This window comes from Echinococcus granulosus, assembly GCF_000524195.1.
Source record: "Echinococcus granulosus chromosome Unknown EG_S00110, whole genome shotgun sequence".
NCBI classification, from domain to species: domain Eukaryota; kingdom Metazoa; phylum Platyhelminthes; class Cestoda; order Cyclophyllidea; family Taeniidae; genus Echinococcus; species Echinococcus granulosus.
The window spans coordinates 244,297-256,880 of NW_020170490.1; the positions used below are offsets into that span (position 1 = coordinate 244,297).

Here is a 12,584-nt window from a genome sequence, read left to right on the forward strand (position 1 = left end):
AATGACTGAGCCTTATGTATTCCCTTTTAAAGGCTTCTACGTGGTTCTTTAGCCCCTCTGTCCATAAACAGCTCAACTCCAATTTTGAAATTTACTACTGTCTATCTTTTGACATGTACGGAAGCAAAAAAAGCACCATTTTTTCGTCTACGCTTTTATGCCATAATTTGTACCTCCTGGCAAGTGCCTCCTTAATTGGTGATGTTTGCCCAGTCATCGTGGTGACTGACGCCTCTTACGCACACTAAATAGGAAATAACTGTATAAATCTACAGACAAAGTGTGTCTCTCGCGATCGTAAGGAGTACACACAATATGAGCATCCTTTTAAAAATTGTCTCCTTGATTATAAACACATGTGAAGTTGGAGACGTCTAAATAATCCGGAAAAAATAACAAAAAGCTGGACAAAAAAGAGTCATTTTGAAGGTAGTCCAGTGCAATTATCTTGTTTAGCACTCAATTTATAAAAAAGTAAGGAGTTTCTCCCAGCTTTGTCTACTTCATTATGATCGTCAAATGTTAGGTCTTGTGTGAAATACACTTGTCAAAACAAAGTATGCTTAAACAAAATGAAATATTTGCTAACTAGAGGAAAAAATGTCTAAATATTAATAACTGAATGAATGATTTTGCGCAAATGTGTTTGTCAGTCGAGGCAACTGCTGTGCGCCCAGTTTGAGAGGGGGGAGGAGGGGAGAGGAAATAGCTAAATCCAGGCAAAGTCACATTGACACAATTTTGTAGAAATTAACTTAAGCTTGTCAAAGCATTATACTACAAAACTTTTCACTACAGAATATTTACTACGCTTCCGGATACGGGAGAACGAATGTACCTCTCGGACATTCTACCCGGGACCATGAGTTCGGACGACATGTCGGCAAGGGAATACGACCACCTGACTCACCGACCCACAGAACTGGACGTCACCCATCTCCTTCCATCGTGGAGTTTGCGTCTTCGTCCCTTCCCGTCAACATCGGAGTTTGTCACTGCACCACTCAAAGCGCCGGCTACCATATTCAGAAACAAGCGTTCCGTATACCCCTTCCTGATTGGTCGAAGTGAAGGTCACGTAAGGATTGAGTTAATTGCAGCGCCAAAGGACTCACAACCGCTGGCTTACAAGGATGTTTCGATCGTGGCTTCCGAAAAGAATGATTTTGTGCGACTGAAAGTGGAGTGTGTTGTGAGTTGTGACACCTAGTTTGCTAAACATGAAGCACAATCTGGTGAATAGGAACTCATAATCGTAAATTAGTTTATATTCGTATGAAAAATCCCTTCCGCGCATCAAAACGGTCATTTATAAATACCATATCATCCATTTCAACACAGAGCTGGATGATCACGCTATCGGGACGCTTGGAGCCGCACCCGTCTGCCGAGATCTTGCTTCGTTCATCGACGGACTCCTATGGAACGGCAGTAACCAAAGACGGAGCAACTCGAGCCCTTTTGCTTCCAAACGAGAAAGAGATGATTGCTGATTTTGCTGCTCATCCTCACCCACGTGTGCTTAATCTCATTGTGCGTGGTCAAGATCCCACTGACCTCCATGTTATCACGGCACAGTTGAACTCGGGTGCCCTGCAAAACATCTCCTCTTCCACACAGAACGTATTCTGTCCACTGGGGAAGATCGCGCTTTCGTTGATTCTCGAAGATGGCTCGGAAATGGGCCTCCATTTGCTGCCCGAGGGACAGGTAATGTTCCTCCAAAGCCTATACCTCTAGATGCATTTGTAGTGTTGCCTGATAATCACAAAGACTTTTACCTGATAGTTACAAAACCTTTTTGCTGGTTTAGTAGCTATGTTTACGAGGCGGTGGACTTACCGCAAAAATCAACTTGGTTTTAGGAGAGATTTGTGCACTCTCAATGTATTTGAAAGTCAGAAGTAAATGCTGAAATATTTTAAATCTTTTCCGACAGCAAAAGCCAAAGTTGATTAAATGTTGAAAAGTGAAAGAGAACTTCATTCCTTTGCAAGGTACGTGTAAGCGCTCTACTTCAAAGCACCAAAAAGGCAGCTGTCTGGGATCCGGCGAAACCCCTCCTCATCGCGCCGGTAACGGAGGAGGGTAAAGCACTGGTTGCGGCAGGCAAAATTGGCCATGGTCCTATGATTAATGCCAAGAGTATTGCCCTCTGGCCTGGTCAACCACTCTGTGCTCCCAAGTCAAGCCTATTCCTTCCCGACACTCGACCTCTTGTCGCCATCTCCGTGGGACCTCAAAACGATCCCGGTGTACCGGATCAAAGCTTTGATTGGGAACAGGAGGCCATCCAAAACTTTCGAAGAAATGTAAGTGCATAAGGAAAGGCTTTACGGGCTCGGCAAAATAATTCACGACACCTCAATTTTAATTGTACGCATGTGTTTCAGACCGGTCCTACGTCAATTGGGTCCTTTGAATATGGCCGAAGTCATTTCCTGGTACCACGTGACTTTCAAGTCACTGAACTTTACAACACATACACTCAGCCGTCACCACTATTCACCACTCAAATAAAATACATTCTCTTTGGAATTATCATATTTAGCGTGATATTTCTAACCATCGGTTGTCTGGCCTTAATCATTGTACGTCATCGAAAAAACGTCAGGCGGAGAAAAGCGCGCATCGAAGAGGATCCCAACGGTCCAGATGCTGCTGATGATGGCGGAAAGGCTGTTGACGACATCTATCCTATTTCGCCGCAGTTGTCGTTAGCTACTGCTGCTACCGCAGCTACAATGAATCCGGGATTGAGTTGTAGCAGCGTTTTCTCGGGAAACAGTGGAGGACCCTGCACTCCGGCCCAAACAGCTGAATTAATTAATCAGTGGACCGGGAGACAGCCAACGCCACTAATTCCACCACCACAATGTGGCTCCTGCAGCAACTCTGTAGGTACTCGGAGTCTAAATTCAGACGCAGTCCACAACGACTTAAGAACTGGCGGAATGGTTGAAATGCGGTACCAGGTCGGTTACCTCTTTTTGTCTTGCATAGAACAGCTCTTCGAATTGATTCCATAAATATTACTCTTCAGGTTGCTAATCCAACGTTAAAGTTGGATTCTTCACAACGGGGACTAATGTCGCCAGCCAGTCCTAACTTCTCCAGCAAATGGCAAACACCTGAGAGTCTGGGAAGCGCTCCAAGCAGTCGAAATACGGGTTCACCGAGCACCAATGATGAAGGATTTGCTTCAGGACCTCTTGACCTGCAATCAAAACGGCATATATACTGCAACACCTCGTCAAGAGTGGATCATGGAACATGGGGTTTGGGAATGAGTGAAACCTTGCCACCACTATACTCTTGTCAAACTAGTCACCACTCGCCCGATCCTTTAAGGGGGAGCACTTGTGCTAACACCTGCTACCTCCCAGGCGAGTATATGGGAACGAGTATAGCCGCCGATAGTAAACAGTTTTATGGTGGACCCTCTGAAATGCCTTCTGATTCGATGCCACCACGATTGACTCTTGCTCATGATCCGGAAAGTATCGGGTTTGGAAAATACACGTCAAAACTGAATCAACTCCCTCCATCTCTCCTGCTTCCTACAGAGATGCTGAAAATGGAGACTTCTCAGACCGCAGGCGCAGGTTACATTGGAGACACAACTGAGGAGAAGTTGTTGATGGATTCCGGTCGAGAGTCACAAGACAAAACAAGTTCCAGTGGTGCCAGTTCAGGCATGAACAAAGATTTTTCTTCATTGTCGGGTATTGAAATCACCCAGGTGGACGTGTGAATCACGGAGGGTGTTTTGGAGCGAGCTTGAAGTCCCATTTTGCCACTGTATACTCAATTATGCGATTGACTCAACGCTGCAAGTATTATGGAGATCTTTGGCTACCCCACTTTGTTCAGTGTACATAGAATACCCGTGCCCTGTCTCCCTTCTCCCTCCTGTCGATCTTCCAAGCTTCAGATATTTGAGTTACATGAAGCATTTTAAAGTGTGTATAAGCTGTACTTAATCGTTCCGGCCTTTATTGTAGGCGATGAAACAGTTGCATTCTTTTTGATGATAAAGTTCAATTTTTATGCGAATCCGAAGCTTTTCTGTAGCGCCCCGGGTCCAAATCTGAAGGTGACTGAAGTCATGGTACCTGGGAGGAATGTGTATTTTCAACATGCAGGAGGGTTGAGGGCAGGGGAGGGGCCTACTAACGTAACCCAGAGGCCATACCGCTCAGGGCCTACGAAACCAAAACCATATTTTACGTAACCGCCTCTCCTTTTGAGTGTCATCCCCGGCGATCCCATTGGTCAACTTCTAATGTCGGCGGCTGTTACAAGATGGTCGGTGCTGTACGAAAACCACCCACGAACCAATGTCATTGATCCCTTATGGCAATCCTACTGGATCTGGAGTCTTGTTCTATATGAAAATTGTTTTGGAGGAAGGTGGAATGTGCTGTCCATTGTGTATGTCCATCGCTGGTTGTAAGAACAATGGCCTAAAATCAGTCGTCGAATAAAGAACGGGCTTTAAAATGGTTTTGTTGAGGTAAGGTTTCGCGTCTATTTTCTCCCTGTCTTTTTTTACTTAACTTACTTAACATATTTGGGTTCTGTCCAGCTAGCGGAGAGATAAAGGAGGCATCTCGTGTTCACCTCGTTGACATTTTCATACAGATGGCAGCAGTCCTGCAGAAGTCGCCACAGGACCTTTCATCTGCAGTCAAGTTAAGGTTTAGCGCTCACTAGAAGAAATTAAGGTGGATTTTCTTTTGATTCAAATTTACTTTTCGATGCCACCAATGCGACTCGCTGAGTTCTTCTTCAAGACGTAGGAAGTCGTATTGTAAATCTACAGAAGGGCTGCAGTTGGGAGCTGCTGACGCGGTCTAAAGGTCACGGCGCTTAGGAAAAGTACTGAGGCAGTACACTAAAAATTAAAACAGAGTTGAACAAATAACCAAAGTATTATTACCCGAGGTAGCTTTTTGGTGTTCAAATTAAGCATCCATGCATTGACATGGGTGATTTCACAGGAGTTACTCATACCGCTGAATAATCAGCCCTGCAAAAGACATGAAGGGTGAATACACGTCAGTATTTTGAGTCAATGTAGAGTTGTAAGACTAGGAGGTCTAGACGAGGTTTAATCGCAAAGGTACTGAAGGGTTGGTAGGCAATTAACAAAGGTGATAGACGCACGCAGCCACGACACAGAGGGTGTCGGGAGAAATTGAGAGAGCGGAAATTGCGGATGTGGCAGGCCAATTTTATTCTTGTAGTTAAACCAAGTATTGTAGAGTAAAAAATGCAAGAATCATATAAATTTAGAGAGAGAATAAACTGATTAAATGGTCTGGAATCTTTTAATGATCCGCTGAATGGTTCGCTCTTTCATCCAACAGCACAAGTCAGAGTAACTGAACCTCCTTTAGGTAAATTAAGAGGTATAATTTAACCGCCACTGAATGCTTTATTCTGGTGGCCTGAGTCTTCCCTGAAGTTGGAAGAAGAATATGTATCCCCGAAGCACAGAAGGGGTGGGGGGTACCGGCATGGCCTGGAGGACATGCCACCCAGTGGAAGTACAAAGGCGGAGCCTTAAGTGCCCGTGTAACCAAAACGAGCAGTTAAACAAACAACTGAAGCATTACATTATGCAGTGACACTTTCAGCTACCCTATTATGGCTCGACTTTTAGTGATGATCAATAGTAGACCCATTCAATTGACTTCCTGACGCGGCTCACCCATCCCACAGATTTGCGTGCTTATTTAGGTAAATAACTATTGCATGCATTGTTTAATTGCATGCAAATATTTCCCAGTCTCACCAAACCTTTTTGACTGTATGTCTGAAACATTTCCGTTTGGGGGCGGGAGGAGGTGAGGGGGGAGCAGACGCTCCAACCTGATCTCTTCCCCATTCAACCGGGATCGCTGCAGTCATTAAGCGAGGGCAGTTTATTGATGCGGGCCATTTGTAAACAGCAATAATGTCATTATACGACCCTTCAAACAATTGTCAAGTAGATTTTTAATGACCTCCAAGGGATTGAATGAGAATAGTCAGACTCTTATCATTATATTTGGTCATATAATTAATTTGACAGCTTGTCAAACGCCACTGGAACACGATTGTTTGAACGCATTGTGGGTGAACCAAACAAATCCACCGGAACCGAGAATCGTCGACTACGCGCAGGCAGGTTAATGAGGCCCTAACCTTTGCTTTGAATGAGTCGGGATTTCAGGTATTCTGTGTCTTCAACTTTTCTTATGTAGCAATCACTTACAAATGGAGTACTGAATGCATTTTTTCCCCAAAAGAGGCGTTTGCCACCCTTAAGAGGAGGAAAAGGGACATAGGCGTGTCGATGACCACTGGAGTGGGTGAGTGTATTGTGGTATGAATCATCCATCCTCATAGCTGTCGGATTTCACCACCTTCTTCAAGGAAACGCCACCTCTTTGCTATCGTCGATGGGATGTAAAAAGACCTCCTTTGCTGCTTTTCCTTCATGATTAATGTCATTTTGCAGTAGAAATGGTGAGATGTTTCAGTCAGGCTAAAATTAACTATACACATGACTTAATTTTACCTTAGGAGTGAGGAAAATCAGATCTTCCAGGCGATTCCTGACGCCTATAAGATCCTACCCTTGCTCCATTTCCTCCCTCCCTTACAAAAGCTTTTAAATTATTGCTAGGATTGACCATCCCTTTTTTGTCTCACCTCTTTTCTACGAGGAATTTTGAGAAAGAGGACTTCCCAAACCCTTGATGACGCCCTCTACCTTATTTGGCCGTGCTCTAACAAACTCATCAATCTTTGTTGATCTTTCCAGAGGTGTTTACGTGAGATTGCCCCCATAACAATACCCACTCTTCTAAACTTCTCTTCCTTCCGAAAACGCATCGTTGCAATTGGGACAAACAAAGGCGGTGAGTGGCTTCGCCGAAGATGAGGATTTTCATCATTAGTAGCTAATGAAAAGATCGCAATAACCATGGGAGTTATCGCGGTGTTCGGTGTAGCCAATGTGGTGGCTCTTTAGAACCGGTTGAAACTAGTCGAATGTCATCGTTAATTTGCTTCAATATGCTACTCCTCATTGTGTTCGATGCTACCTGCTCCTTTTATAGTCTCATATGTTAGTTGGATTTGTGGTTACCCTCCTCACGAAATGAATTTAGCTTTGTTGCCAAGTTGACCTCGCCAAATGCGATGTGTATCATTTGGTGTGAGTGAGATAACAAAATGGCTTACGAAATCTGACTCTAATGATGAATCATGCCCATTAAGAGATGTCTCTACCATCTCTCCATCTTCCGTTAAAATTTAATGCACGTGATGAGGAAATGACTTGTTTATACGTAAATTAGGTGGGACGAAAAATTAATGATGGAAAGTACCAAACAAGTGGGTGCCACCCAAGTGCATTAATGGATGACAATAGGCTTCAGGGGCCTTCACTCTTTCGTCCCCTCCCTTCATGTACGTCATAAAACACCCTGTGCACTTCACTTTTTCTACCACTCCCTGACTAGTATGAGAATTGTCTTTTGTATTTCAACTTTCGTTTAGCAAACAAACATGTCATTGATTGGCCTCTAAACCATCCACTCCATACCTGGCTAACCACCCCACACTTTAAAGTCGGAAAGCACTCGGTCCATTAAAAACCGCAATTTCTATGTATTTGTGTAAGAGGTGATTTGGGGATGATTTTACCTGCTACAACTCGAATGTGCATAGTTCGAGGTGGTTCTCAAAAAACTGGTGAAATTTTAGAACCACCGAGGAAAAGTCCTTTTCTTTTTCCCTTAGAACAATACCTTGGATATTTACCGTTGTGGATACTTTATATTACTCTTTAGAATAGGTGGGAGGAAAAAAACTTTCCCGTCTCACCTTCATCCACCACATTTATTTAGTGTTGTTTCTCATCAGATGGTGTCCGTCACCTTGGCATTGACATTCAGTACTGCGATGATCACAGAATAGACAGCAAGTTGGAAAACACAAGCACGAGACAATTGAAGGTGGTCAGGGCTAGATTGTTTGCTTCTTGGGAAATAACGTTTAATAAAAGTGGAATTTGCAAGCCTATGCTTCGTTGGGAAGGGATTAGAGGTAGATTGGAACAGTGATAATTTCAACGGATAAAACATTTTACCCAACTTTCTGCAATTATTTGGTTGTTATCATGGAATCCCTCCACAGAATAAAGAATATTAAAAGTATTTTTGCCGAAGAAATGTCCATTATCTACTTCTCACTACTAATTAATTCCTAAAACCCACTGAAATTAGGGTACTTTAAAGTCTAATTTGGTATGCTTTGTACAGCCCACTTATTGCAGGAATTTCCTTAAGACTAAATAATTACTTGCGGAATTTTGTTCCAATTTCCTCTTTCTAGAAGTTTGTTACCTAAGTAGAATAAGAGAAACGGTAATTTTATATTGACACCTTATGCGGTCATTTTATTGGTGTGGAAAGTCGACTCCTTCCATTTGTTCCCTTGTGTCCATGATGTTCTCTTTGATGAAGTTAAATAAAAGCGAAGCAGCTTGATGTCGATAACTTGCGCTAAAGTACAGAGAAATATTTGGCGCCAAATTGCTGTTACTCTGTACGCCCTTCTCTGGTTGACCGCTGTGAAAGTCACCCGGGGCCTGTTCCGAAGGCCATGCTCTTATTGGTTGCCAGTGGTGTATTCGATCGTGTCACTTAAAACTTTCTTTGATCTGCAATTGTATGAAAATGTCATTATAGGCATCTATCTTGGGCTTGGAGAATGTGTCGCTTGATTTGTTTGGTATTTTTATTTCTCTCATACTTTAAACGAATAAGAAAACTGACAATTTGGAGTGCCTCCAAAGGCTTAGTGAATAGCCACTAATCGTTGGTGCACCTAAGAACAAATGCAAATTAAACCATCCTTTCTTCCTGATTAGATTGACTGCAAAAATTGTAAACATTTCAAGCACTGACTACAAACACTGGTTATGGGACCACACCTACTATTACCACCCAGTTTCTGTTCTGAAATGGGCCATGATACGTGAAAACAATTGCTAACAGAAAAAGCGTATTCCATGCACCAGCAGTCACTATTTGATAATATGATGGAGTCATCTTTCGTTTGATGACTTTATGAAAAGGTTGGAGGGAAACTGTGCTTATATCGGTCAGGAGTTGGTCTTCTCCCCAATCACGAGGTTGCATATGCTGGGGGCTTCGCCTTGGAAGGAACTTTCAAACGGGCATGCATTACAGTCAAAGGTCTAAACGATTTTTTGTTCTTTCACCTACTTTTAAGTGTCTAACATTCAATTCATTGTCTAGCTTATCGACACCAACATTCGAATGCTAGAGCATTCCTTACCTAGAATAAAGTACAATAATATTATTAATTAGTTTAGTAGAGGGAAGAGATCAGGTGTAAAGAATAAAATCATGTTGACTACACATCAACTATCCCCACTAAATGAGGCTTTATAGCAAATAGGACAATGCAAGCTCCTGGTCTAACAGGGAGCAAGAGAGAGGAGATTACGTGAATGCACTAAATTCTTGCTTTTTTATTTAGCAAAAACGTTAAATAAACAACGCGTGAAATGTGGACTGGCACATTCTACACAAACGTGACTGAACACCTTTTCTTGTCAGGCCTGACATTGACTATATGAGGATGCTTTCAAAGTCACCGGTCGTTCAACACAATTCTCTTCACCTACTGCTTCTACAATTATTTTATCCTCTTTTAAATAAATATATGCAACGGAGAAAGAAGCAAATAGGCCACAATTAGGAAAATAAGGGCAATTTTTAGTGAAGGATATCAAAAGGGACATTTTTGGACACCATGAGGGGCCATGCATCTTTTGAAAGGCCAGTACAAGCACTAATAATGCGGGCAAAGCGTCCTTCCCTGTAGTTGCAGATGGATTCCGCTCTTTCCTCTGCTTTTTGTGTGTCTTAGCGTGCCTGCTGTAAAATGAGGATTTTAACCAAATGCCATGAATTATTCACTCGACGTGAAATATCCTCCCCTCTCAGCAGTTGAGCCGGTCCTCCCCTCTACATCACCACGGTTGGAAGTAATTTAACAGTCCCGTGGAAACTGGTCAAATAGGATGGTGCGCAAAGTTCCCCGAACAAGCATTTGGAGATCAATCAGTCTGTCCACCCTAACAGGCAGTGGACTTGTTCATCAAGGCAAAAAAAGGTGTGGAAGTTGTTCCCGTGCCCAAGTGAAACGTCGTAACCGCAATAGATGCAAGCATTTGAAACCGATCATGATGCGCCACATTGGAAAATTCCTCTATTACGATGTCTAGCTTCCTCGTGTGAATGAGTTTGCCTCTCGAACAGTTGCAGACGCTGCAATATGATATTTCAGGGAAGCCCGCGCCGCCCACCATGCATAAATCCGGCCACCCGACCCGAAAAATCCCAACCAATGGAAATTACACGAGAGCGTTGTAATATTCATTTTTAGATGGTCATTCGGTGTGTGATTTTTTCACCAAAGTCAAGCATTAAGAGGCCTATGAAGCGATAATCTCTGCCGACCTTTTATGATGGCTTCGTAAGGAAGCATTCCGCCTTGCAGATGTTCAGATGATTTTTTTTTGCACCCGGCTGGCATAAAGGTGAAGAGATTGTTTTTTTAATCCCTTCTAGCTTCATTTTTGGTTCGTTAATCACTATGAAATTTTATCTTACAGAATACTTTTAATAGCTATCTTGAATAAGCTGATTGTGCGGGCGTTTAAGGCTCCACAGATTGTCCTCCAGCTCGGCGACATGGCCTCCAGACGATGTCAGTAAACACCAAGCTTCCACCATACTACTGTCACTTCCTACAGATTCAGAGAAGACTTAGGACGCTAGACAGCATTGTATAGTAGGATTTCAATGCTTTGATAGCTTGTTTAACCCTGCTTAGCTCTCCGCAGATTGTCCTTCCAAACAGGGGCTTGGACTTTAAACAATGCCGGTAGCCTTAACTCGTCTAGAAGGCTTGGAACGCTACAATGTGATTAGTTTGAAGTTAAAACTTTGCTTTCTACGGCTAGGAGAAAGAATATTTAACTGCCTTGACATTTTGAAGAATTGTTTTTGACTGTAATCCAACTTACTAGCGACAAATGGAACATTTGTCTCAGTAAACAAACATTACAAATGAGAACTGTCATGTCGACAAATGTACCGGTGTGCATTAGAACATGTTCGTTGGGAGTTAAATAATTCGTTTTATCCTCAACTTTAACCATGTTTACATGGAGAGAGGTGCTTGGGTATCATCTTGAATGTCATTTGCAAGCCAGAAAGCCCACCAGCTTCAAGTCGGAATGTCGTCTCAACAGCAGACCATGAAAAATCGGAAAGCATCGCTTCGCAGGCTCGTTCGCATCCTCCCCTTATTGCTCGCCGTTGGCGCAAAATTCACACAATAAATGACTTTTAACAATTAATACTACGATTTTATTCGTGTAAGTTCCATTGAAGACGTTGCCTCGCAGTCAAGCGGTTGTGTGCGGGAGGGCGGCGCAGATTTTCTGGAATATCAAATTTCCTCATCAAAACGTGCGCAACTGTTCAAGGGTTGAATCCCAATGCAAGAGGAGTCCTGCGCATCGTGACGAGTCACGAATCGTTGCTCGAATTTTTTTGTCTCTTTTGGATAAATTTGGAACACCGTATATCGTTTTTGGAGGCAACAAATGAGGAGTTATACAATTTCTGTCCATCTTTATCCCTGCGCGGTTTCCGAATGGCAGTCGAGATGCGATTCACGGTACGATGCAGGCGATTTCATGGTACAAAGAAATGGACAAAACTTAATTTCTTCCTCCGGAAAGAGGGTTGTTCCTTACTTTAGTGGTCCTTAAGCATAGGGTAACGTAAAATAAAAATTAACGCATTCTGAGTCAAGTTTCCTCAGTCATTTTTGGGTGGTGCAGTCCGCCAATTCACCGCCTACAAATGATATGCGATGACTATGAAGAGAGGCTTAAAAAACTCGTCAAACAGAGAACCTTAAATTCCAAATTCAACCAACATTTGAGTCTGTTAGAGACCATCAAAATCTCACGGTAGTAGTATTTTATGAAGCCAGTCAACACCGGCGGCACTCTACAAGTCCCTGCAAGTTGGAACAAGACCTTTTAGCTAACGCTCATTCCAGAGATTGTGCAAGCTTTTTTCGTCACTTGCTACCTTCATGTCCATATTCTGTGAAACTTTGCATCCCTTTCTTTCTTCAATGCAATCGAATTGAAAATGTCAGAAGTATAATTTCAGAAGTTATTAGGAAGGACTTCTAAGGTGTCAAAATGCTTCATGGAAGTTCAGAAGGAAATTACTGCTTCCTCAGAAAGAAGATACTGAAAGTGTTTCTTTCGTCTCTTCACAAAGGACGATTAAAATAGTCTCTGATGTACGAGCCTCAAACAATTCCAGGCTAGACAAATATATTATCAGCCAAGTATTTTCAGAATTTACTTTCAACGTACAAAGTTTAGCTTTCTTGCGAAACCTATTCTGTGGTGGGTTCCATTGGCGGTCTCGTGTATATAGTTGGAAGTCGACTTTTGGAAGTTT

At 42.7% G+C, this 12,584-nt stretch overlaps 1 protein-coding gene across 1 annotated transcript; it reads left to right on the forward strand. All coding sequences in view use genetic code 11, as the record gives it.

The window, feature by feature from the left end:
• Nucleotides 1-832: 832 nt before the first annotated feature.
• Nucleotides 833-3,754, forward strand: EGR_08569 (hypothetical protein; the record flags this gene model as incomplete). The annotated part of the gene is made up of 5 exons (XM_024497818.1): nt 833-1,192; nt 1,342-1,710; nt 1,998-2,312; nt 2,394-2,975; nt 3,044-3,754. 5 exons carry the CDS (start codon nt 833-835, stop codon nt 3,752-3,754), a joined length of 2,337 nt encoding a protein of 778 aa, XP_024347799.1.
• Nucleotides 3,755-12,584: the final 8,830 nt, after the last annotated feature.